Raw genomic sequence first — 27890 nt, forward strand, 5'->3', positions numbered from 1 at the left:
CCCACTGGCAGATTGTTTGACTTCCTGCTACGGGATCTGTTTTTGCAGTGCAGTAAATACGTTTCCCATCTTCATTCATTCCAACACAAAATTGTTCTTTATGGTCTACTAGCCCCAACTTTTCTCCATATATGGTGGCAGACTTTATTTTATACAAGGCAAAAAAAAGTTGCCCACATAAAGTTTCAGTCTAAATATAGACATAAAGAGACGAGCGAGCCTTCTTCTGAGCTCTATTTTTAAAAATCAATGATAAAATGAGACACAAAAGGCTGAGGCCTCTGGACTGAAGTCTTCTAAAATAAAATAAAAATCAGTTTCCAAAATAGACACTATTTTACAAAATACCTGAGACTGAAACCAGATTGTTTCTGATTGTTCAACACATTTTCCACAAATCTCTCCACGTTAATCAAGTCCATTGGGTTTTTGAGGAACAGCAACAACAATTAACTAGAATCAGGAAGAATTAAGAACCTTGTGAAAGCATCTGCTACACATCTGAATCCCGCAGTGCAGTGGGATGCATGAACTCGCTGGAGCCTCTCGTTCGCGAGCCGGTAGTGTCGTAAAAAAACTGGTTTTGACCTTTGACCGTATCTGAGACCTGGGCCGAGTGGGTGTGATGTGTAAAAAAGTCAATTCAGTTGCCTAACTTTTGTTTTGCAATATGGAGACCGCCTTGTTGCAGCAGCGATTGTCTGAGTCGGTCTGAGTTTCTATGGCGACCACTCTCACCAATCAGGGGCGAGCTTGTTGGAAGGCCACACCCCTAGCACTCGGGCTACAGGAAATCTGTCAAAGGTTTGGAAGCTTGTACGTGGGGGCCAGCGGGCTCCACCTACTTTGATTAAAGCATCTGATTGGTCAGTTCATAATTTCAATAACGTGCAACAAAGAAAAAAAATTGGAATAAAAAAAGAGGATTATCAAGAAGATGTTTTAAAAAAGGTCAGAGCAAGAATGGTTCTTCTGACCAATAGAATGACTGAGTCACAGCTGTTTATTTCTCTATAGAAGTCTGTGGGATTTTGGCTTCTTGGAGCCAGCAGGTACTTCCTGTTTGGAACGCCCCTCAGTCCAGTTCCCAGATACAGTCAATGATTTTGACACTGAAATGTTAAACTGCTAGAAAGGTGCATCAGCTGTCCAGCCCGAAGTCTGTCTCTTCACAGAGGTCAAGCGAAGATGGACGTTTCCGTCGGGAGAACTTGAGACACAGAAGGTCTCCCACTTCATTCAGATGCTGCAGCACCTGAAAATGCAAAGTGTCATTGGCTAAAGCGCTCTGTGTGTGTCTGTGATGTACGGTGGCCCTGAAGTTCAAATCACTCACCGCAATAAAAACATCAAAAATCACAATGACAGTTAAAAAAGCAACACAAAAATTGCATTTTGGAAATCAAACAAAATAAAAACAATCAAACAAAATAAAAAGGAAACGTTTAAAAGAGCAGAAGTAGGTTCCAGAAATCAAATGAAATGTTAAAAATTGAGTTTTTTAATTGATTTCTTTTGCTTTTTAACATTTTGTTGTCATTTTTAATACATATTTTTTGTGTTGAGTGATTTGGTGATGTGATTTGCACTTCAGGGCCACCGTAGAGATGTCACTGTGCGTTTACCTGGTTGAGCATGGCTCTGGTGTGCGCTGCAGACAAACAGAAGCGAGCCCGGGCTTCTGTTATTGGCGTGGCTGGGAAGCCGACCACCACCACACCGATTTTCCTCTGCAGCATTTCTCTGGCAAAAGCGCTGACCAAGGAAGAAAAAACACAACTTTGATTCTTTTTTCTTTTTCTTTTGGAACAAGTTATTTTAAAAATAATGTGTGCAAACATTTGACCAATAGTCTTTGTATCATAGAGGGTAAAACTTGTCGACAACAGAACTTCAGACAACCTGAAGTTGAACAACAATGGTCTTCATGTAAAACATGGATTCTGACAATTTTATTTAATGATTTTTGTCAAATGTTTCCAAACTTGGCTTCTAATTAGTTCGATATTATACAGGCAGAGCTGTGTGAAGCCTCAGGAGGTTCATTTTTGCTTCAGTGGGAGTGTCCTGTTCTTGTGTGTGCTTACACCACTTTGCCCGGCATGTAGAGCAGGACAGGAATAACAGGTGAGTCATCATTGCCGTAAATGATGAAGCCCATCTCCTTCAGCCTGGCTCGGAAGTATCTGGTATTCTCTGCCAGTTGGCGGATCCGTCGAATGCCTGCAATTAAAACAAGGACACCACCAGATGAGTTACCCTCTCTGTTTCCCCATTTTCCACGTTGCTGCAGGAGTCGGGATCAGCTAATGCGCTGTGAGATTGTGCAGTAGCATCTCCTTGTGAGTCCTGCATCTCCATCTGGGCCATTCTAACCTCTACGACGAGGTTGCTCCTGATTACATCTCAGCTGCAGCAGCAGCAGCAGATGGTTCAGCTTTTCCTGCATGATAGCACTGCACACGCACTTATTTGTTTCCACGATGACTGGCTTACTAATCGGCTGCAATGGGTTTCTCCAAAAATTGGAAATTGCCGCAGCGGGTCAGCAAAGACAGAAAAGCGTCATGAATAACGGTTGAATGGTGAATGTACAGCCCTTCAGATGAACTCAGGAAACACGTCAAAGGCAGCAGAGGTGGCCTTCTCAGCTCACCCCCCTCCCTGTGTTTGTGAACAATGGGAACGGCCAGGCAGCCTGCCTGCTCTCTAACTGCAGCGGAGCTTGGATCGGCCCAATCTTGGAGCACGACTCTGTTTCCCTCGGGTTACTGGGAAACAGATTGGCAGATCTTTCAAAGAGACGTAAGAAAGAACTTTAAATCCCCTTATCTGAGAGCAGCAACAGAGGGGGGGGGGACATAACTTTAGAACATCTGCCAAAAAGCACCAGTGAGTTGCTCCTTTCTGCTAAGCAAGCAGCCACGGAGGTCAAACTCCTGCTGCCGAACGCAGAAATGATAGGAGAATCTGTGGATGCTGCTTCTGTCAAAGTGATGCAAAAGGTGACATCGTGGAGAAAGATCAAAAGAGAAAAAGTCTTTTCAGAGAGATGCTGTGTTGATTGCGTTTTTTCCCTTCATTAGACAGGAAAAGGTCCCACTCTGATCATCTTCTCATCTATTTTCAAAGCATTCCCAGTGGTCTTTTAACTATGATTATGCAGTTTTTAGCCAAAAGTAAAAAAAAAAAATGTTTTTTTTTTCTACGACATCGTTTCTGCAGAGTGGCAGGAGTTCCAAATTCACCTCCAAGTTGCTCTGAGATCAATAACCTTCATACTGCTGAGAGCTCTCTGTTCACACACCCTCCCGCTACAGCCCCTCACACCAACACAACATTACCGGTGCAATAAAAATGGCGAGCAGTACTGGAGGCAAACAAAGACGTACGCGGTCATCTACAAGTGGATGCATCAGAACTTTTCTACGTCACAAACGCGATCTTTTTCAAACTGACTTTATTCGTCTGCCTCTGATTCACAATGATTTGAATAAAGAAATACTCAGAAATGCAATTTTGAGCTGAACTTTCTTGATATATGCCCTCCATTCTCAGAAAAAAATGACGCAAGAACATGTGAAAAACGCCAAAAACTCGATTTTTATTCAGAACAGCTATTTCCCTGAACAACGTCAGATTGAAAGCCTGTCAAGCATCAAGCGAAGATGTCCTGGTTGAACCTACTTTGTCTCTCAAACACATTCATCCTTGCACTGACTAACCCATGATGCTTGTTCTATAATGCTGCTTTATTTCCCCCTCATTTACTAGGTGTCACAAACTTCCGCTCCTTTTCTCCTCCTCCTCCTCCTCCTCCTCTTCTTCATAGATGAAATTCAGAGCGTTCTCTGCCCTTCTTCTCTGCTCTTGTGTCTAATTCCCGTGACACAGTAACGTTGGATCAACATCCATATAAGAATGTTCCACGACTGCACGCCTCCCCTTCTTTCACCACCACAGACCCCTGTAATTGTTTCCACATGGCCGGACGGAGCAGCTGTTTGTGTTTTCCTGCAGGTCTTTCTCGTAACGTTAACAATGCCAGTGTCTCCTGGATTTGCTTAGTTGTTTTTTCTATAAGATAATTATTTAAAAAAAGTATAAAACGTAAGTTAATGTTCGTCAAGAAAGTAAAAGTTGCTAAATATCATTAAGTCCAGAGGAAATGGCGATTGAGGTCATGCAAATCTGAAGAGCTGCTCTCATTTTAATGAGTTCTTTGTTTTCCACTGCTCAACTTCTTCAGTCCTGCAGACGAACTTACACAAAAGGCAGCAAAAAAAACACAAAAACACGTACCCTCCGTTGTTCCATCTTTTCCCATGATGCACTTGATGGCCCGTATGATCTGCTCTGTGACCGGAGGCGACATGGCCGAAGCGTAAACGGCGCTGTGGGAGTGACTGCGCAGGTAATCCACCAGCTCCTGCCAGGTGAGACAAGCGGTAAGGATTAGTGTGTGAAGACTGAGCGCGTCCTTCAAATTTCAGATCTGTAAATGCAAAAGAAGTTTAGCGCCATGAGGAAGAGCTCACTTAAAACCCGACACGTTTTGAACGTCTTGGCTGTAAAGCAGTTCAGGATGATCTCCCAGCTGAACCGCAGAGAGAACCAACAGCGTCATGAGCCAGAATGAGGATCGTCAGAGCTCATTTGTCTGAAATGTCAGCAGCAGATGAATTCTACCGATGCTTGACAGGAGAGGAGCAGAATTTCAGGGGAACTGATTTGGCTCTACAGCATGTGTGAGTACTTGGAGGTTGGGAGTGGGCCTGGAGCTGCCATAGGCCGCCGCTCAGTGGCAGCGAGCGGCGGCGGGGTGATGACACGGAGCCGGAGATGATGTCTGGCCACCACTCTGTTCAATGCCATCTGTCCCCCACTGGGCGGCGGTTGTGGCTTCCTCCAACACTCGAGGAGAGACGGGGATTTGGAGTGAAAAGCGCTCAGAAGGAGGACAGGAGTCTGGGAGAAACCTGACATGTGTTTTCATTTAAGGCGGACGATTTTTGCAGCCCTGCGGTCCCGCAGGATTGTGGTGCAAACCAAGATAAGCCCGTTGAGAGAAGATGTCCGAAATCCATTAGACGCTTTGGGGATGGAGTGACAGCTGAGAATGGTTCCTCAGCCACATGGTGGTCACAGAAGTGGTTTTAATATGGCCACAGTAATAATCTTTCCCTTCACATAAAGACCCACTGCTAAGGAAAAATCATTTTTGGTGTTTTTAACATCTTCTTGTAGCATTTTTTCTGTTAATGGAGGGCAAACAAAAACCCAACAGGTAATTAAGCTTACAATGCATTTCTGAGTACATCTTTCTTCAGACGGAAAAACGTGTTTGAAAAAGATTGGCTGCAATCTCCCTGCTCCGCTCCATTCTGATGAATCCACTGAACGTTTGGTCTGAGCTGCATCTGGCTCCAAACTCTACAGCTGGATGGCTCCAATGTTGCTCGCTCTTTTTGTTGCACCGCTAATGTTAGTTGGGGGGGGGGGGGGGGGGGGGCAGTGGAGGACTAAACAGAAAGCACCCAGGAAAGAGGAGGGAAAGGGGGGCGGGGTTGCTCTGCCCACAACTGAGAGGTTAAATTCTAATGAACTCCTGCAGAGGGAAGTTTTTGAGTTTGGCCAAAATCGACATAATTCAATGTTTTCAAAATAGCTCAATAAATGATTGGATCTGGACTTTGTAAATATTTTAGAAAGTTCTTGAAGACTATTTTTCTCTGCTATTTATTTGAGGTAGTCCCATAAAACAAGCTAAAGCACAACTGTTCTCCAGATCACATCTGCAGAGTCTTTAGTTAGCCAACCCCAACCCACTTAAAGTAGGATTTGGGGTCTTCACCACAACAACAAATGCATCAACTCCTTTCCTGTCCTTCTTCTTCTGGGAGTTTACGACAGTCAGCTGTCAAACCGTGCCGTGTGTTCATGCCCCAAACCTCACCGTGCCTGGTAAAAATCTGGAGCGCAGTTCCGATGCCCGCCACAAGAAGGGGCTGGCCCTCTGCCAGCGTTACCTTCTTATTACAGGCCTGAGCTTCCATGGCGTGAAGGAAGGGTCCGCTCCTCGCCGCCTAATTCGAACAGCACGGCTGGTTCTTTTGTTGCTTTCTAATCAACTGCCACAAACCAGCGCAGTTATGTACTAAAGTGAACTTTTTAATGGACTAAAAAGGAATTCCAAAGGCCCAGATTTACAGTTAAGGGGATATTAGGAACACTTGTCGGGACACATGAGAAGCATAAAAAGGGATGTTAGATGGAGTGCGTGTGATTAACTCTCATCTCTCCATCCAACAGTTTATTTAAAAAGTGCGTTATGTATTTCATCTTGCCAGGCGCTTTAAAAAGTGTTGAAATAACAACCTGTAATTATAACTAATGGCTATTGGAATTGTTTCAGAGCATTTAATCCTCCGGACCTATTTCTGGAAATCAATCTTAACTCTATTTGGGTCCAAGAGGATTGTTTTTTTGCGTAGCAACTAGACGGGTTTCTGGAGATGTGAAAGGAAATAAAAACACAGATGATGGACGGCATTGCGTTTACTCTGAGACAACACATCCCTGTTTTCCGGATAAAAGCTGCACAGAGAACTGGAAGGCTGTTGCTGTGCTCCTCATTAAAGTGATTGGACACTTTGGTTGATGTCCGAAAAAAGGAATTCTGGGGAAAATCTCATTTCTTTTTTTTATCAATTAGTTTATGAAGAGCGTTTTCCATAACTGAAGAAGTTTGTTGAAAGAAGAAACTAGTGAGTGTTACGAACACAAGATCTTTCATTAAAACATAATTTAAACACCCATTCCCATGAAAATAGTGTTTTTGTTGTTTTTTTGTTGTTGTTTATAATATATAATATAAATAAATATATCAATTAATCTCAAAACTACATTTCTGAGTATTTCTTTATTCACATTAGTGTGAATCAGGAGCAGATGAATAAATGCTGTTTGAACATACGCTGGGCAGGCCACAAGGCTCTGAGCTCCCAGCTACAAAGGAGGGGAAGGGGGGGCGGGGTTGCTCAGTGCCAGCAGTTCCGCACACAACTTGGAGGTGCAGTTCTAATAAACTCCTGCCGCTCTGCAGAAACTATGTCCAAGAAAACAATTTTGGCTAAAAATGGCACAATCATTTTCAATAGACCATTAGGAACGCTCGGAGAGGGATTTTAGCCATCTGAAAATTAATATCTACGGTGGTGCAAGAATATAAATCAAAAGCGGACAAGAAAACAACAGGTAGCAGCCAATGCTGGCCGAAAAAGCCAACCTTTTTCCCTGCGATGTAGCCTCCAGAAGCCCCGAAGCTCTTTGTGAAAGTCCCCATCATCACGTCCACATCAGCCGGGTTCACATGAAACAGCTCAGTCACTCCCCTCCCCGTTGCCCCCACAGCTCCAATGCTGTGGGCCTCGTCCAGGTACAGGTGCGCCTTATACTTCTTCTTCAGGGCAATGACTTCAGGCAGCCGCACCACGGAGCCTTCCATGCTGACGGCCGGAGAGTCACAATTAGCATCGAAGGAACTCAAGCTTTATAGCAGAAACACAAAATATCACCGAGGATTTCTGTCTAGTTTCTAGTTTATATATCATTTTACCCTTGATAGAAGATAAAAATAACTTGATAGTAACCTTTTTAGGAAAATGCTTGTTTCAATATAAAATTCAACCGTAAATCTTGTTTTAAATCATTTCTATGATAAAACTCATCTTTTTGACTCATAATTTACATACAAATTTAAAAACTTTCTCCGAAATTGTCTAAACCTTGTCTTATTTTATCAAGCCTAAAAATGAGGATAGTTGGTTTGTTGCAGTGATTAAAATAGAATATTTTGGGGTAAAAGTATTTGCATTACTGACGTGCAGTAAGTGGAGGCAGGTGAGTCTGTACCTCACCTCCAAAATATAGCTTAATACATAAATACATTGAGCTAAATGAAAAAAAACACACGATAAAGCAGCAGGTGAGGCACCGGCAGTCCGTGCCTACCCTGCGCCGCAGACACTGACTGAGTTCCAGCTGATGCGCGCGTTTCGGTCTTTCTATCATCACAGAAGGCGCTTTATTTTTAACTACTTCATTTTTCTATTTGGCGCCAACTGTCTGATTACATTGGTGTCATTTTGTGACCCATCTAGTCTTTTTTATCTGCTAAAAATGTGCATTAGAAATACACCAGGTGAGGCCCGCAGTACGCTTCCCTCAAGGCAGAGGGCGCTGGTGATCCCACAGAATGTGGCACTGCAGATAAAGAATAATAGAATTAGTGGGAGAAGTCAGGTGCAGCCATCCAGTAGTTCTTTAATATTGCTTAGCATCATTTTCTGAAAGGAGAATTTACTGTCTAAACTCGGGAATTTGTTTAGACGTGTCTTGGACAGTGATCTCCATGGAGACAGAGAGACTTTTAAAGCTGAAGAAAGAAAAAGGAAGACGTCTAAAACAGGCTATCCAAGTGTTTCTTCAGAAGGAGAGGCACACAGACTTCAATTATGAGTAAAAGTAAGTCACTTATAACCATTTCAGTGATTCTTCTCTATGCTACAGTTTGCAAACGGAAGACAAATGTTGAAATTCAATTTTAAACAACACACAATCTACTCCGTAGGGTTCATTTGTTTGTACATCAGATGATGACGTCAGTGCCTCACATGTACTGTATGTATGTAAATGGACCTACTTTAAAGATATAACGTTTTTTTTAACAATACAGTTTTTTTTTGGTAACATAATATTTCCAGTGACCACAGCAAAATGCCTCACTTTGAGTCTTTATTGCTCATTTAAAGATAATGCAGTTTTCTTTCTTTGTGTATTCTTGATTTTCTTGTATGAGCTTTGATAAGCAAGATGCTTTAATAATGATCATTGATTATTGTTTGGAGAACCAAACAAATGCAAAATTGGAGCACAACATCTCAATGTATCTTAAGACATCTTACCAATTCTACCGGCTCTACTGGCAGATTTTTTGAGGACGACATTTTTTTTTAATGCACAAACTTGATCCATCTTTATGCATCTGTCTTTCCTTCTTCTTCTGTGTTTTCCTTTCCTCTAAAACTTTTTGAATCCTTTTAAAGTACTAACATAATAAGTGATGTGGCTGAGCGATTTGACCTGCTGGCTGAGCACCTGTTCAGGTGTCAGATGACTGAGAGGAACTCAGGTTTGAACACTAACTTATTCAGAGACGAGAATGTGTGACTAGTTTAGTTTCTAGTTTTAATATCTCATTAACTTGATTTAAGACCAAATTACAAGTAACTTTTCAGTAAATGTAACAACTTGTTTAAAAATTATACATTTAAAAACAAGAAGTTGAGTTATTTGTTCTTGAAATTATCTGTTTTTTTATTTTTCAGTTTTTTAGCAATGTCTATAAGAAATATAATAATGCTTCTTTTCACTTTACTTAACACTTATATAAATGATAAGCAGGGGAGGAGCTAAGGGCGGGGCAATCGGGAAAGCTGTCGACCCCACCATAAAGCTTTGCCCCACCCCCATTTTTTGAGTCAATACTAGTGTAATTATTGACAAAGACTAAGAAATCACCAACACGAGCTTCTTAAAGCATTGCAAAAATAACAAAACCATATATTTTTAAATAAAATGAAAACAATAAGAATAAATAGATTTTCTAAGACATAGTTTTTCCAATTACCAGAGATCTAAATCATGTGTAAAGCTACTTTTAGGATTTAATTTCACCTTGAAAGGGCGGGAAATCAAAGCTTGTTTTAAAGAATTTTATTTATTCATAGCAATAAAAATCATCGTTCTATATTTTTTAACAAGAACATTTTTTCCGGAGTAGTATTTCGCTGCATCGTCAGTTTGAGCCATTATTGTCTGATAAATGGAGTCTGATAAACATAAAATCTATAAAAATATTAACGGCTGTGTTTTGGATTTTCCTCAAACATGCAAAATATGAAAGCTTTAGGAAAAAGAGTTGGAAGTTCAGCCAAATCAATCTCAGTAGCTCCATTTGGCCTTGAAATGGAGCTAATGAGCAGATGGAGAGGGTCATTGAGACCTGGGACAGCTCGCTGCCAGGAAGGACACACAAAACCTCTCCTTTTCCGCACCAATCAAACGACACACAAACACGGCGCCTTTAGAGGCACACACATGATCCGTTTTGTGGGAGGGGCCGCCATGAAAAGGGTCCATTATAGAAACCGCTGAGCACAGGGTCACCTCAGATTACACATTTCTGTCAGGGGAAAACTTTGTGAGAAACACCTGGGGGAGCAAAAACTCTCTCCACCGAGTCCAAATATGTGCGTCTGTGTGGAGATCTCTGACCTATAGATGCCTTCCACCATGATGAGGATCTTTCTCCAGGCTCTGTGGGTCCGGGGCTGCCCACAGCATATGGCCTCTTTTAGCATCTTTTCCAAGCTGTGCATGTCTGACAAAGATAAAAAAAAGCATAATTTGTGAATATTTAGTCAAGAGCGTACCAAGAAAAACATCCACATTGTTGTTTTGTTATAATATTCGAATCAAATTTTCTGATTTACTAAGACTTTGAGAAACAAGTGAAGCAATCCTGCTGCACGCCAGCAGGGGGCAGTGTTGACCACCCATGAAACATTTCAAGCAGGACTGAAATTGAACAGTACTGATCAGAAGAAAGTCTGCCACCGCTAATAACAGGGTCTGCATGATTGATATGACTGCCTGAATGAAAAAGCATGTTTACTCAAGAGGAGACGGATGCCTTTCTGCTGATTTTCTGGACAGAACAGCGTTAGAGACAAGCAGACACCACTGTGAAGGAGACGGCTTCACAGCTCAGCTTTCAGATAAACTCGTCTGAAATGTTGTGTGACTGCTTGGTTATGTGGGACATGTGCTTCCTGCTGTAAATCTTCCATCTCGCCTCTTATCTTATCTCCTTGGCTGAGGAAATGCTACTTGTACAACATGAGGACAGTAAAAAGAGACAAATTGTAGCATTTTCCCACAGCCATAGTTTGGTGATGTTAATGCTATTGTTTTAAATATTTCAGATACACTCAATCTTCCACTCAAATATCATTTTTTTGGGGGGGGAAAAGGATCCGCAGTTGATTTGCTGGAGGGTTCTTAGCCTTTAGACAGGCCTGTGGGGTCTGCAGGGAGAGCCCATAACTGACTGAGCTTGTACCTGTCAGCACACATTTGCTCACACATCACTGGCTTATTCCAGCTATTGTGCATGAAATGGTTTTCTGCGAGAAAAAACAGCCGCTTGCTGTGCATTTGCTCTGAATGGTGTAGGTTTACATGCAAGCGTGACGTACAATTTCAATTTAAAGCCCCACTCCAGTGAAAATGGTGTTTTTAACATCTGCTTGTGGCCTTTTTCTGATGATGGAGGACATATACAAAGAACATTCAGCTTAAAATTGCAATTTTAGGTATCTCTTTATCCAAATTGTTGTGAATCAGGAGCAAATGAAAAAATGCTGCTCGAAAAAGATCGTATTTTTGACGTGCTACAATTAGCGCGCTACAAGCTCCCTGCTCCGCCCCATTATGACGCCTAGATTTACGAACGTCTTTGCTTTCCTGGAATGTGGATCTAAACTGTACGGCTGGATAGCTCTGATATTGTTCGCCACTTTTGTTGCACCGGGGTTGTGAGGGGGCTGTAAGCTAGCAGGATAGAACATAAAGAACTCAGAAGTGAATTTGAATGAACTCCTGCCGCTCTGCAGAAACTATGTCCTTGAAAACAACACTGATTTTTCAATTTTGGCTAAAAAGGGCATAATTATAACTAACAGACCACTGGGAACACTTTGAAAACAGAATAAGGAATATGGAATAGGACTTTAAATGTGGGGTCGTTTTTTGCGGCTGATGTATGAAAAGCAGTTTAAACTGCAAACTGAGCTTCTTTGGTGAAAACTTCTTCCGCTCTAAATAAGGAATGTTAAGTAGGTCTGAGCCTTAAGCAGATCCCGCTCTGCAGAGCAGGAAGTGCGTCTCTCAGCCTGCAGGAGGACGCAGAAGACGTAAACTTACTGTTGTGTTTGAACACTCTGATAGTTGCTCCAGACAGTCTGGCCCCCAGAATAAGAGACGTGTGATTCAGCTCGTCGCTTAGTATCAAACAACCCTGAAAAACAGCGGCACATAGTATGACATCCAAAGCCTATCATCTTCTTGGAGGCCATTTCTAACAAAACTCGTCTACAAATCTGAACAGTGTTGATAAGATAAGTAAATAAATGAACGGTGTTCAGCATCGTAAAAGCAGCTAATGAGGTTCAAGCTTGCTGTTCATCTCTGTTATCCCATCAACGCCAGATTCCCCTGCAGAAACGGGAATAGAATAAAATGGATTCACATGGCTAAACTGCTAGTCAGCCCATCCCTCTTTATCACATATTATCCATGTCTGGGTCCTCTGTGTATGAATTTTTATCCTCAAAGATACTTTTTTTTTTTTACCCCCACAGACATTACAGATTTCATGTAGAGAGTGCAGTTTCCTGGTGTTACATAAAAAATCAGCATGCAAATGAATTCAGTTGTTCCACAAAATTCTCTCTTGAGCATTAGCATATATAACACAGACGCTGTATTAATCTGACTGAGGCAGCGCTTGCACCATCTCAGTGACAGATATGCAGACTTTGGCCCGGGGTTCAGCTGACCCACTTGTTCGTGTACCAACAGCTGTCATTTTGATGTTGCTCTGGCTGCACACGGAGCCCGCCATGACACGCGCTGTTCCCTGCAGGACAGACGCTGCAGCCGGGGTTGACCTCGCACCCTGACAGGGTCAGTTGGGGCTTCAGCCCAAAAAGTGTACACCTCCTGCGTTGCACTCCAATCACTTGAACCAGTGAGTCGCAGACCGGTACCGGTCCATAGGACAGTTGGTACCGGGCTGTGGAGAAAAATAAAACACGAACTACATTTTTTTTTTGCGTGTTAATTATAATTGGATTCAGAAGGAAATTTCATTTTGAAAAACTACTGGGTTCTCTCCACCACATGCGACTCATTCTTGACGCGTGTCAAGTCACTTGGTAAAATCTAATGCCTACTTCCTGAAGCGGCTAAGTCGACCGCTAAGCTGAAACTCCAAAACAAGCAAAGTTAGCGGGAAACAAACTTCTTTGAAAAGTTTCTTTTGGCAGAAAAAAGGAAACAAAAGACTTCAAAATAAAAGAGAGAGGAAATTTAACAGACAAAAACCAGGAGTCTTTACTCCGAAAATGGATTCATTATGACTGTTGTTCCCACAGACCATAATAATAATGTAAGAATATTCATCAACCAGCTGTCTAACGTTACAAGGATGCTGCTAATAAAGTTGTTCGAGTAGTGGAATAACGTGTGTTATTATATTTAGAAAACACCAGTTTTAGTGACCGTTATTCTTTTATTTTTTTATTTATTTATCAGTACTTAAAAGTCGGTCGAAGATGAAGTCGCCACCTGATTTTTTTAGCTTCCACTTTGACAAATATGAGTTAAGGAAAAATCTAGAAGACATTTTTGTGCTTCTTTCATGAAATCTTGTGTACAGAAAAAGATCTCCAGATATTTACAGATAAAGATCAAATTTACCCTCAAATGTTTAGTGAAACAGATGCTCTCTTTAGCCTAGAACAGACCGGACCGTCTGTTATTAAAGCGGTCTGTGGCCTGTAAAAGGTTGAAGACCGCTGGCTTAAGCCATCCGCCTCGTCTTCCTTCTGTCTAGTCCACTGCATATATGCTGCGTTGCCTCTGGTTATCCTCTCTGCACGAGGCGGCCTAATCTGCTGAGAAACCACATTGTGCTTCGTCACACCCCGAAGCATCGCCCGTGACAAAAGCTGCCTTTCCTGGTCTGATGTCTAAAAGCAGCAAATTGTCCCTGAGCCTTCTCCTTCTGGCTACTGTAATGTTTCATTATGATTTTAATTAACTGAGGTGGTTAATTGTTCGCAGCTGAGTTTAGTCGTTAATGTAAGAAGTAATTTGATGAAGACGGCTGAGCCACCCACACACAATCAAAATTCTTTGTTTGCCGTAGTCACAACTACCCCTACAGGTGGATACAGGCTGTCTGTGGGGGAAAAATGGGCAAACCTGTAGGGGAAATCCAACTGGACCGCTGGAAATGTTAAATTCATAGACCTTGGTGAGCCCGTAGAAGGAAAACGTGCATTCATGTTTGTCTACGGGCATGCTGCAGGCGACAGGTCAACGTAAACACTTATACTACACGTATGGGTAAGTACAGGTTAAGTAGGTGAGAGGTAATCAAAGTATGGTTGATGTGGAGCCTCAAGGGAACTGCAAGACACACTGGTGCTCATCTTAAGATGCAGCCACTCCTCTCTACAACCTTCTATTGGTCCAGAAAGCCCCAGGTCATTGCCCCGTAGGGGTGATTGTGACTAATGCCGATCACGTTTGGTGTAAAATAACCTACCTTGCCAACAAGTGCCGGGATGTTCATTGAATTGGTAGCAAAACCCATCCCATAAGTCATGGCGGACTCCACTCCCAGAAAATTGGCCACTAGCTGCTCCAGCTCCTCATGGATGCTCAGATTACCTAAGAGATGGGATCACAAATGAATAACTCAATGAAATCACTGGTGATCCAGCGGTTCATCCCATTCTCGCTGTACATGTTCTTCTCTTAATATATGATTTAAATTCATAGATGTTAGAAAGCTGTTGGTCCTCGCCCACCATGCGTGTTTCTGAACAGTTCTGCTGCACTGCATGCAGCTCAGTCAGTCAGGTAATGATTAGCCCGCATAACAGCTCTGACCCTGAATTGATTTAGAAAATTGCTCACATTGTGTTTTAAATCTATAAAATGACATTCTGGTTTTTCTATTTTGTACCGGATCACTTTTTCAGAACAGTTTGTGACGATGATAACAGATTTGTATGATTGAAAAAAAAAAAGCTCACTACATGTTCAGAACGGTGTGATAATTGCTTTCAAGAGGAGCTCCAAACATTATAATCCAGATCAATGCCTGTATTTGACTAAAGCAGGCAGTTAAAGTTCAAACTGTCAGATGTTTCCAGGAGAATGTGTAGTGATGGGAATAAACTGGTAATGAAGAGGAGCAGCTCCATCTATATGGTGATTCGTTTGGAGCTTTCCATCACGGCTGAGGCGATGTCGGATCGATCGGCGCGCCGCTCTGACCGCTCAGGTGGCACCTCAGCTGGTTTCAATCACTTCAGTCTCTTTAGACAACATTTCCCTAAACAGAGGACGCTCTCCTTCATCCAGAAAGCTCCAGAAAGCTCCAAATCCAGACACTCGGAGGTAGGACTAGATTAAACGGATTTAGCTGGCTTCACTTTGGCTCAGGTGCAACAGTGACTCAGGTTTGGTCACCTGAGCTGGAAAGGCGTTACTGTGTTTCCCTCTTTTATTGTTAGCATGTGACTTTTCCTGAAGCCATTACTGCAAGAGAAGAATAAAACCAGCTTTTATGTAGTTAATCATTTCTAAAACTGGACTTCTAAAGAGTTTCCAAACACCGGCTAAGCCCCGTGCTTCACTGTAACATGTTATGACACAAAAGGCCCGTGTCCTGAACATCAGTTTGTCTACCGTCTTCCACAGGTTTGGTGGCTACCCCTGCTTCCTAAATGCGGTTTATCATGACAAGTGATGTGCAGTGTTATCTCTAGCCGTTAATGATTGCAGAAAAGGAGGGAACGCCAGCTTTGCCATTCATACGGCTCCATGAATGTTTGACCTGCTTAATTACAGGGTGTGCAGTCAGTGCACTTTGTGTTGACATTCTCAGCTTTATTTCACGTGTTTGTGTAGTTTTTGTACACAAACTCGTGTTTGGAAGACTTCAGAAAGGTGTAGTTTGAACTTTGAGGGCTTTTATTCCATATATAGTCATGTAAAATGACATGGAATGGAATTTGAAAAGTGGCCAATCTCAAGAAAGGAAATGACTTAAATTGAACTTTTTTGAGTGTTTTGTCATTATAGGTGGAGCCTGGCTCTCCAGTATGAGTCAGCTGCCAAACAAATCTAACTCAAATCTTACAATCTCCAGCGACCGATAACCTCGAGCCTTTCAGTCACCTGCTGCCAGAATGTCTCGTCTAACCAGTCAGGAACAGATGGCCATCTTTGACCTTGTTTGTCACTTATGCTCCCTTAAACTTTTCATCTCCTCTTTTGTTCAGAAAGCGTTTTCCGATAAGGTTACTGTCCTTGCAGCTCCAATCAGGTTCCACATAATCAGTTCATCACCAGATCCTCCCCTTTGAATCGTAGGATCTCGTTCAATTGGCGCCGAAAACCTTTGCTTCTGGGTTCACTTTAGTGCTAAATATAAAAGATTCAACAAAAACATATGGACGGGCTTTGTTTGCATCACCAGAGTGAGTTTCTGTGGCGATGGCAACATCTCTGCTGCAAGACAGAGAAACCCTGGATTCTTCAAATATTTACATCTGCTTCAACACATTCTCAAACTGGAAAGGCAGAAGTTTAAAAGAGAAAACTGCATGTAAAAACACACATAAATAATACATAGTTTGGGGATTTCATATTTCTGAGAATGAGTGGAACTTTGGAAAAACATATAAAGCAAAAAAAAAAAAAATTGTCCCTTTTAGCTTTGCTAGTTTTTCTCTGCCAAACTGGTGCAAGAATGCAACACTTTACAGAAACAAAACCATCTTTCTGTCTTTAAGAAAAGCTCGCTAAAACCAACAGGAACCACAAGTGTCAAAAACACCACAGAGGGACAAAAATAAAAGCAAAATTTAACAAAATAAACAAGCCTTCAGCCCTATGAGTGTCACATTTACACCGTCATTTAAACGTTAACCATCAATGATATAAGCTGACTTGGTCCTGGGTTTGCTGGAGCTGATCCAAGCTGTCGGGAGCAAATTAGGGCAAAACCTGGACAGAATAATCAGTAACTGGATTCAAATTTCAAAAAGCACCAATTAAAATGAACGAGAAGCCACTTTCACATCCTTGTCGACATAATGGATCAATAGTTATATTCTGTTTGGTGTTGTTTAAAGACTCTGAGGAAAATTGTGTTTTTGGTGTTTTTACATGAGTTCTTGTTTAGGGGTGTAACGATAAATGGATTTGTATTCCTATGATCTAACCAGATCGATCTGTCTGGAGCAAAAAGTTGATCAAATTGACCAAATACCATTTGGATTAAACCATCGTTGCAGTTCAATGTGTGGAAACACTTTGAATTTAGCAAAGTCATGTGACATTCCAGTGTCTAGAATGTTCTAAGAATGTTCCCTTTGGATTCTTTGGATGTGGAAAAACAACAGTGGTGAACTTTAGGAAACTAACATGTGAATGGATTTGACATTCATTCTTGTTTACTTGTTTGTTTGGACACAGATTTCATTTCCACTTGATGATCTGAAAGAAATCCAAGAATCTGGAAAACTTCACTGTTCAGTAGCAGGAATTTCTGTCTGAGTCTCACTGCTGGAAGTTTTACATAAAGATGTTCTGGATCCATTTTAGGTCAGTAAATCCAATCGTTCAAAATGAACCAGTATCGACTATGAATCATAGTATGATATGAATCGAATTTATAATAAAATGAATCTTCACACCCCTAGTTGCCATGGAAACATTGACTCAGACCGACTTGGAAAATCACGGCTTATTGATGATGTCTGGCTGCAACATGGCGGCGTCCGTAATGTAAAAAAATGGTGACTGAATTGACTTCATTTGTTTGGATCCATAAGGTAAACCATTTTCTATGGTTGGCGCTCACTCCAGTTCTCCGATACAGTCAGTACAGAGAACCCACTTTCACATGACTAATCAATACCATTATTCTGTTTGGGTTTGTTTAAAGTTGACACACGTTCCACTTAAACATGGCTTTCACAGCTCCCGTCTGTGGACTGATATGTGCCTCTAGCGATGCCTGCAGTGCATAATTAACGAAAAGCCTAAATAATTGACCTGCCTTTCCCATCGCAGGCAGATATTTAAGTATCTCTGCACTGCTAGTTGTACTAAACGCTGCAAAAACAAGATATTTCAGGGCAACTGAAATTTGCCATCACAAACCACAAACTCACCAATTTCCTGTCTTGTACTGCAGACACCAGCTCCGTACTGCTGCACTTTGTCTGCTACCGTTTTGAGGAAATCAGCGTTGTTCTCAGCAAAACCAAGGTAGTTGTAGGAGCCCATGTTGATGACGTTGGGTATCGTCCTTCCAGTAAACCTGAAAAGGTATAAGTATTTACATTAGGGCGTTTGTTTTTTTCACGTAAACTTGTATATCTAAAGCTGTATCTGAAATTGCAAAATCTCCAGAGTTTGTAGTGCAAACTGAGAAAGTCTGAAAAATCTGGATTTTTTTCCAATCTACAATTAAAACAAACAAAAAAAATTGTTTTCCTGTACTGTGGTTAAGCAACACAGAAAGTTGCGTCCATTGTCAACTGAAAGAAGGAAACCTGAGGCCAGCACAGGGAAGTACACATTTACCAGGCCTGGTTGGAGAAAAGTTAATGAAAAGCTAACTGCACCTTTTACCAGTTTGACTTTTTCATCTACTAAGAAACAGACATTAAACTAGGTTAAGGGATCCTGAAAGGATATATGAACCAATCATCAGTAATGATTGGTTCATAAATTTAATTTTTTTCACAGTCCTTCTTTTCTTACGCAAACCCCCCCCAGACTGAAAATGAATTTACGGCTTGGTGGCTACTTTGTGGCAAAGTGTAAAATTTGGCAATTTCACATTTTCGCACAGTATGGGAAAGGACAAACTTTTGTTTGTCACAAAATTACACACACACGCCACCAGGTTAAGTCTACAACCACAGCCAAAGCTTCATTGACCTTTGACCTTGGCATAAGGTCGCCATCTTGAATTCCTCCCCTTCTGCAAATGTAAACTCCTCTTAGGGATTTCAATCTATCGCTCCCAACTCCTCAAACATCATTGGGAAGCGAGTTGGGATAAAATGTTAGAATTAGATGCTGTAGATTCTAAACGCCGTTAGCATGGCGAGCTTGCTAAAGTGGCATTTTTATGTTGCTCACACATTTTTTGAGGAATATATTGTGAAAATTGAATACATAAGTCATTGATTCAAGCTGAATGTAATGACATATCATGCAATGCGAACATATTAGGAATGTGGGCGTGGTTAACAAATAAAACTCTGTTGCCACGGAAATCCAAAAATGTACTTTTACTGATTTTTCTAAAAATGACATGGACCTGTTCGACACCGCCAGAACATAAAATAGTTGCTATGGAGATAAAACCAACAGAAAAGCTGCCATTTTAAGAAAAAGTGTTTTTTTCATGAATTTGTCACATGCAGCATTGACCAGGGCTGCGGGGGCAGAAGGGGCGAGTGAGGGGTGTGTAGCAGCCAATGAGCGTGGGTCAAAAGTGGACGGCGAGGGCCATACATACAATGTTACGAATGGCTTCAATTAAAATGTGTAATTTTTTTCCAACACGTTTCAATTTCTATTGTCAGAAGCAAAGATGAAGCTGAATGCCTCGTCCTTTTTTTGGCATATTTTCATTCCCAGTAAACGGTTCAGCATTTGGGTGTTTTTGCAACAGAGCAAGTTTGGGAAACATGCTGTCAGGACAGAGTGCACATCCCTGCTGCACATGCCTGTTTAAGTATTTAAAGAAAACTTCTCCATTTCACCAACTGACCCACTTCTTTCCAGCAAACTGAGTTAGCATGCAGCCGTGCAGATTCACCACACTTGACCACCAAAAGTCGAGCTACTTTTTCCACTTAAACCCTATTTAATACAGATTCATATTTTTTCCTCCTGTGTGGCTCCGCTCATCCTTTTCTTCATGCTGTGCTGGTTGAATATCAATTGAGTTTCAGGAAGTGATGCTGAGAAAAAAAAAAAAGCCACTTTGGCCTGAGCACAGATCACATCAGATCTCCCAGAACCTGATGAGCTTTCTGTGAGCTACTCAGCTGCCACTTTCCTTGGCTTCTATCAGCGTGAGCCACCAGGATGTTTCTGTACCTGAAGGTCCAGTTGTAGTCGTCGGACACTCTCTCCATCAGGTCAAAGACGGGCCCGGGCAGGCTGCATATGGGCCGGTTCCAGTTGTCCCGTACTCTCATGTACAAATTTCGGGTGTAAAAGTTTTCAAAGTCCTGATAAAGAGGAACAAAATCCTGAAAGAGAGTAGAAACATTTGTGACAAGAGGACGAATCCTGTGTCCACAGGGTCAAAAGTTTTTTCATTTTTAGGAAAAGTTTGGATTTTAGCCTCTTTTCTTCTTTCTCCTTCTTTGATCGACTCTTACTGAACAAATTGCTTCATGATTTCTTCCAGAAGCAGCTTTCCTTCATGTGCCAACAGAGACAACAACAACAAGGAGGATTTTTCTGATTTCAACTTCAAAGAAAACATGCAAAGAGCAACAAGACAAAAACAGATTTATGGTAGGATGAGGACTTTTAAAACACAGAAAAGTAGAGCCAAGGCTCTGTACGGAATCTGTATCTGCAACAAAGACAAGGCTTAATCCTCTGAGATTTAATTAGATCTTCAGCACATCTTTGGTGTCATGTCTCAACCATGGCAATGCTACAAAGCAAAAGAACACAGAGGGAGAAACATGCAGAAGGGCTAAAAGAGAAATTATGTGAGAAAAACTGTTTTTTCAAGACTGGGTTAACTGTGAGGGCATTATATGGCATTGTGTGAGGTGATGACATCATAGCCACCTTCTGCTCCTCTCTTTCCTGGGCAAGGTTGCATTTCTCCAAGCCCACGGCTCTGAGGAAGTCTCTGAAGTACCCGAACAGGGTGACGATGCCAAAGCCCATGTAGGTGCAGACAGCCACATACATGGGCGCCTGTTCAAAAGACTCCTGTTTGTTCTGCCTGGAGGCCGTGCTGATGCCGGCGCCGAGCTTCTGTTGAGCAAAAGACATGTGACATCGCTTGGCGAGGCAACAAAAGGTAATCGTATTTGTAGAGCACAGAGAAAACAAATGCTGTAAAATTAAAAGAAGTGCTTTGAAGAATTAAAGATAGGCACAAATGCTTCATTTCATTTGGGAATAGTCTTTGCAACAACCTGATACATAAGCACTAGGTAAGGAAGTTGTCAGACCAGTTCTTTCTGCAAAGCTCCTCCTAGAACAAACAACCAGGTGTGAAGAAAAACTCAACCAAAATCTACAATATAATCAGCCAAACTTGAAGAAAGTTAAATGAGAACAATACTTTTTGTTAGTTATAAATTAAATAATAAGTGCAATTGAGAGAAAAAGAAATTTAGGAGCCCCTCACACCTTCAACCTCACATTAACGGTACAACAAAATGGCGAGCAATATTCGAGCGATCCAGCCTATTTTCTACATCACAAATGCACTTCTTTATAAATGTCCTCCTGTCGTGAGAAAAATACCACAGGAGCTTGTGAAAACCCCAAAACACCATGTTCATCTGAGTGGGTTTTTAAGCAGTTGGTGTGAAAAACCTCATGCATGGTGAGGCTCAAATCATAAATGTCCTCAAAGCATTTTTGCTCCTAAAGATCCATTAAAGTTACCGGTTGAGTATCTGCAGGAGCAGAAATGTTGTTTTATCAGGAATACAGAGGGGGGTGGAGGTGTCCTGAAAGGGGGGGCTGCAGCGGGTCAAAAATACCCTTCTGGTATAAAAGCTTTGTCATTTTTCTAAAGTACATACCTTCAATATGAATAAAAAGGAACAAAAAAGTGACAAGAAGTCAAAAATACTCGCGAGAAAGTATAAAAGTTTAAAATTCACCAACTGCACCCAGAATCGAACATCTAAAATCCGTCTACTACTGTCAATAAATGTCCTATTTTTGAATAAAAATGACTTTAGTGGTTTTGACCAGCCTTATGAGGTTGTAGTGCCTTCAGGCTTTCTGTTTTTTCCTCCTATATGGTGGTGTTTCCAGTTCTGCATGAGCTCACCGGCATTTGTAATGCTTAGTGATGACAGTTGTGATGAGGTTCTTCATCATCAGGAAACATTTAGTTTACAGAGCCAGTTCTTTGCTTTCACTGTGTTTGGAGTTATGCACGCTTTGCGGATGTTTGTAAACCTCCTTTATTGACTCTCTGAACAATCCAACTGTCATTCGAACAATGCAGCCATACACCTGCAGCATGGTGGTTGGAATTGACAGTACGTTAGTTTTCTAATGTCCACTTTGTAATAAGCTGTAATGGGCTGTGAAAGACCCACTCTGATGAGTGTTTTTGGTGTTTTTTAACTTGTTCTTGTTGTATTTTTCTCCTGATGGACGACATTATATTAAGAAAATCAAGAAAAAGGCCTTCATTTCAAATTGTTGTAACTGGAGCAGATGAGAAAATGACGTTTGAAAAACTCTGATGCATCCACCTGCAGACAAACAGATCCATGAACGTCTTTGTTTTCCTCGTCTGAGCTGGAATCTGGATCTAAACTGGACGGATGGTTAGATCTGATGTTGCTCGCCATTTCTATTGCACTGGTAGTCATGTTAGGTTGGTGTTGTGAGGGGCTGTAAGCTAGTGGGAAAGAGTGTAAACAGATGGATGATGGGAAATTAGCGCAGGCGTACACCGTGCCAACAGTCCTGCCCATGACTTAGAGGTGAATTTCTAATGACCTCCTGCCGCTCTGCAGAAACGATGTCCTAGAAAACGACACGGGTTTTTGGATTTTGGCTAAAAACGGCGTCATCATAATGAAAAGAACGCTTTGAAAGATGACCATAAGATGATTGCGCCTTAAACATCTTTTTAGTTTTTTTTATGCCAGTTATTTCACCTTAAATTCAATATTCTTTTTTTCTTATGTGTTAAAAACAATCTCCTGGATGGAACAGTCATTTAGAAAACTGTTTTTACAGCTTAAAATTAAAAAATCAAAGATGTTTAGAATTTAAACTTAATTCTTCAGGAGGATTTCAATGAAAATATTTCTAAATGGGAAGAAATTCTCAGAACTTTTTCTCAAATTTCCTGTAAAATATGTCAAGGTCTGAATTTATGATCTGAACACACTGTGCTACTATTATCTACAGAAAACTGCAGTAAACATGAAGCTTGTAGCCTCAGGAGAAATCCAAAGCAGAAACTTTGCCACTTGACTGTCTGTTTAGAGGACATGTTTCAGGAAGGATAATTTTTCTACTTCCCTTCTAAACTGTCACATCATTCTGTCCTGCAACCTGAACTCAAAAGTTGTTATTTAAGTGGAAAGATTAGGATTACATTTCATGCGCATCAAAGTTCCAGGAAGCTCTTCCCCTTCAGGAGAATAAAGTTTCAGCTTCAGGATGAGGTCAGACTGGAAGGAGTTTGGAGGTCACGTCATGTCAGACACCCCACTGTAAACACAGACGCGGATGCGGCGTCTGTTGCGCATCCACGCCAGTCACCGTCACCTTAAGGTATAGGGAATCCCCGCGCCGGTCCGGACATACCTCTGTGGTTATTCTGTGATATCCGTTTTTCCCGGAATCGTCCCATTTCATCCCGCTGTGATTGAGCTGCTTCAGGCCGCTTCCGTTTGCGCTCCTCGCCATGTTCCCGGGAGCGGCTACTCCTCCTCCACTGCGCGTGAAGGCGCCGCTGCGCTGCGTAAATGACGGACTGGCGGGGACTTCCTGCTTCTGCCGTTTCGGTTCAGCCTCCAGAAATGTTGGGACCTGTTTGCGGTTTCCTCTGAAACTTCACTTCACCGCTTGATGTTTCTGTTCTGCGTAAACGGGACGCTTCAGACCGTTTACAGAGTCCAACCATATCTGCTTTTAACTCTTTATTTGACCTTTAACTTTGTGCGTAAGGGGCGAAACTAAACCAACTAAAGGAATTTTAAACAACAAACGTTATGTTTATGGTTTGACCTGAATAGATAAATACATGAATGGATAGATAAGTCAGTACATCATTCATAATTAAGAAACAAAAAGGAAAAATAATTGCAACTAATAAAAAGTGTATAATTTAGTAATTAAAATCAAGAAATTATAACTTAAAACTACTTGAAGTTGCATTAGTAATTACAATCAAAAAGTGTGTTAAATGCCAATCATCTTTTGATCTCTTTTCAAAGTGTTCACAGCGGTTTTTTAATAAGGGTTATGCAGTTCTTAACCAAAATAAAAAAACATCTGTGTTGTTTTCTGGGACATAGTTTCTGTAGAGCGGAAGGAGTTCATTAGAAATTCACCTCTGAGTTGTGGGCAGAAATGCACAGAGCGCCTCCGTCCCTTTTCCCCGTCGCCCAACTGAGAGCAGCTCTACACGCACAAGACAAAGAGATCTCAGCGAGAAGCAGCTTGTTCTGTTGTTATGAGACATGAACTACTTAGTTTTTACTTGGGATGGTACCGAACCCAAACTCTGTGCCGTGTTGCTGCCAGTATCATATAAAAACCAGATTGCTGTGCTTTGTAGCGGCTCAGATAAGAACGAGTGAAGCACTGCAGCTGCACAGCGGCTAATGCACGGAGCATCAGCCAAAATGCTGTCAGCAAAGCGGGCCAAAGTTCTGCAGAACCTCCCATAAAGAGAAGTTTGGTTAAGCGACCTGATGGACCAGAGGGATGTGTCCAACGCTCTGAAAAAAGGTGATGAGCGGTGAGTCTCCTTCATCCTGTCATGCTGCCTCATCATCATCACGTTATTGTTTATAGAAAGAATTGGTGTTTTTCCCCTTTATTTTTGAAGCACCGTTCAGACTCCTGAACCGTTTAAAAGTACTGGAGAAGCTACATCAAGCAATATTGGAAACAAACAGAACTTTATTTCCTCATTATCACTATCATTATTGGTTAAGACACATTCATTCTACTTTCTTTTTCTTATACTGATAAACATTTGTTTCGAAAAATCAGACAATGTTGACTTTTCCGTTTAAGAAAAAATATGTTTTAAGTTACCTTAAGTTTGTACCTTAAGTTACATTAAGTTTTTAAGTTGTTTTAAGTTACCAAAATAAAAGCACAATGAATTTGCTTTGGTAAAAGCAACTTGTACATAAAATATAGTTGCAGTGCTTAACATTGTGATCTTAAAATATAATAAATGTTACCATTTTATTACAATGAAAGGCGTATTGATATTCAGGAGGCTTTTTCTAAGTCATACTCTTGGAAAAAAAAAACAAATGAAAATTTGTTCCGTTACAAGTTCATGGTGGGTATCATGAGACGTGTATTCTTATATATGTATCGTATCGCCAGACTCTCGTCAATACACACCCCAAAAGACAAACAAACAAGAAAAAAAATCCTTAAAAGAGTTTGGAAAATTCTTGCATGTGAGTATTTAAAGCTGTTCCTTTAGTCAGCAATGTACGTTTAGGCCAAACAAGCGTTAGCATTAGCCGTCCTATGGGAAATTCCATCGTATGTTAGCATCAAGCTAGCGGACTTTGGCCATACTGCCGTTTTGCGTTAGGTCACCGGAAAGGCATAACAATTGATCTCTACTTTTATGGATCGATTATTGATCTATTAAGCTCAGATAGTAGGTAACAGTTCACACATGGGAGTGACAAGAACAACATCATTTTTCTTCTTGCTTTTAAATCTTGAAACTCAACATGAAAGAAAACAAACATGACATTTATGTTTGGTTCTTTCTTTCGAAGTCTAGTTCTGTCGTCATAATTGTTTAGAGTATACAGCAACAAGCTAGAGGACTCAGTTTCACCTTCCTCTTTTTTATTTGCAGCTTTTATTTTCTGTCCGCATCAAAGTGTTTCTCATTTCCAAGAGCAGAAAGTCACCGATCACAAGACAGGAATGCCTCAATCTGACCTCCCACCCAAATAAAGAGAATACACCTCTTTGGTTTGAGGTTCCTCCTTTTCGGTGTGAGCACTACGACCTGGAAGTTTGAGGAGTAAACGGGAAGAATTGGAAGAGGAATGCTGCATTTTTGATTCAACTGTTGCCTTTATAGACCTGGGGTGATGACAGTTAACGATCAAAAGCTGACGGAGCAGAACATGCCGTGTGGAATGCATGTGCATGTCTAAACGTTTTGCGTGAGGTATGCTCAGGAATGTTTGTGCATGACAAATCTTGTTGGGAGCCCATTTTCTAATGTGCTGCTGTCTCTGTCACAGTTGTTCTTACGTGTGTGTCGTTTCACAACAAACCGCCTGTTTGCTGTTGGTGGTAAACTCCATCCTGCACCGTCATGTTTTCCTGGGCTGCCAAACATCCAGCAGTTGTTGCTAATCAGGTCTTCCTTCCCTCCACATTGGCCTCCTTAGTCACAACTTTCCTTATAGGTGGGTATGGACTATCTGCAGCGGGAAAAATGGTCAAACCTGTACGGGGACATAGGTGTCCCACGGGAAATTTTAAGTTCACAGATGTCTTGGTGAGCACGTTGAGAGAAAGTGTTCTTGCAAATGTTTTCTATGGATATGCTGCGGGCGATGGATTCTAGCAAATACTTGTGCAACATGCAAGAGTAAAGTAGGCGTTTTTTTTAAACCCATTTTCAATTTTATTTAAACCCCCCACAAACCCTGCAGAATCCACAAGGAACTTTAACGTGATAAGTGCACGCTCCTTATGTGCAGCATGAGAAAATTAGACAGAGTGGTTTCTGTGGACATCCTACAGGCGTCCAATGGACACTTATGCATATCATGTGCACCTAGTGCATACAGCATTTGCACACAATCAGTAAGGGGACAGTACTTCATAAGTGTGCGTAACTCCCATTAACCTTACAGATATTTCGCTTGCATGACAATGGTGCGTTCCATTTTCATGACACCCCTTGATGTGTTTATATAAGCCCCAAGGAAACGCACCTGCGCCCCTATTAAGACGCAGCCACTCCCCTCTACTACCCCCCCACGGGCCCACACGACCCGAAAGTACGGTGGCCCTGAAGTGCACATCACATCAACAATCCCTCAATGTAAAACATTTTAAAGGTCGTAACAACAATAAAAAAAAGAAAACAAATAATAAAACAACAACATTACATTTTAGAAATCAACAAATTTCACAAACAGAAACACAATCCCCCCCAAAAATTATAACATTTTGTAAAAAACTAAAGCAATTTCCAGAAATCAAAATGAAATGTTCAAAAATGAAACACGAGAAGAAACCAGAAGAGGTAGGTACTATGGGACTTCACTGACTGGATGATGACAGTTGTCCATCATTTAATCTGAAGTGTATTTGGCATGAAGCGATACTGGATCTGCTCAGTAGGAATAGTAAAATTTTCTAAACTTCTGCGGATTTGACAAAACCCAAACGTCAAAAACCAGAGGCATCATCCAATCAGTGATGTCCCATTGTACCTACCTTGTCATACTGTGTATTCTCTTTTCGAGAAAAGTTTAATTTGTATACATTTTATAAAGGGCCATTGAAGGAAGAAAAAAAAACAACTTAAGTATCAAAACAAAAGAAAACTAAAAAACAACCAACTGGAGCTCACCAGTTAGTAACGGTTGTGCACCAATTAGTTTTTTTTTTCTTAAATCTTCCTTTAGGGGCTCCATAATTTCATTTTTTTGGAATTATGTTTTGATTTCTAAAATGTAATTGATAGTTTATGCAGTTATCATTTGCTCACACATGCAGTCATCAACCTAATATGATTGTGTCAGTCCAGTCCTGTCTTTCAGTGACAAAACACTGACGTGCAAAGTGCTGATTATACAAGATATGCTGTTCCTGTTCTGCCTGATTGACTGACCCTCTTTCATGCAATCAGCAGTAAAAACGGACTGCATGTACCGGGAAGCCAGAGTTCCTCTGTGGCGGCCTGCGACAGACCGACTCTCCTTCTGCAGAAGCCAAACATAAATTCTCCTTCCCTGTGTGGTTCTTCT

The 27890-nt window shown here is 41.3% G+C and overlaps 1 protein-coding gene across 1 annotated transcript; it reads right to left on the reverse strand.

Annotated features, from left to right (window-relative positions):
* Positions 1-996: 996 nt before the first annotated feature.
* On the reverse strand, positions 997-23755 carry sptlc3 (serine palmitoyltransferase long chain base subunit 3). Its single transcript, XM_023963031.1, has 12 exons — positions 23494-23755; positions 20764-20955; positions 20053-20207; positions 18105-18253; positions 14459-14583; positions 12049-12142; positions 10339-10444; positions 7289-7508; positions 4303-4429; positions 2088-2223; positions 1626-1755; positions 997-1255 (listed from the first exon to the last, which is right to left on the reverse strand). Exons 1-12 carry the CDS (start codon positions 23593-23595, stop codon positions 1142-1144), a joined length of 1650 nt encoding a protein of 549 aa, XP_023818799.1. The 5' UTR covers positions 23596-23755; the 3' UTR covers positions 997-1141.
* Positions 23756-27890: the final 4135 nt, after the last annotated feature.

The sequence above is a fragment of the Oryzias latipes genome, chromosome 15, assembly GCF_002234675.1.
Source record: "Oryzias latipes chromosome 15, ASM223467v1".
Classification (NCBI taxonomy): Eukaryota; Metazoa; Chordata; class Actinopteri; order Beloniformes; family Adrianichthyidae; genus Oryzias; species Oryzias latipes.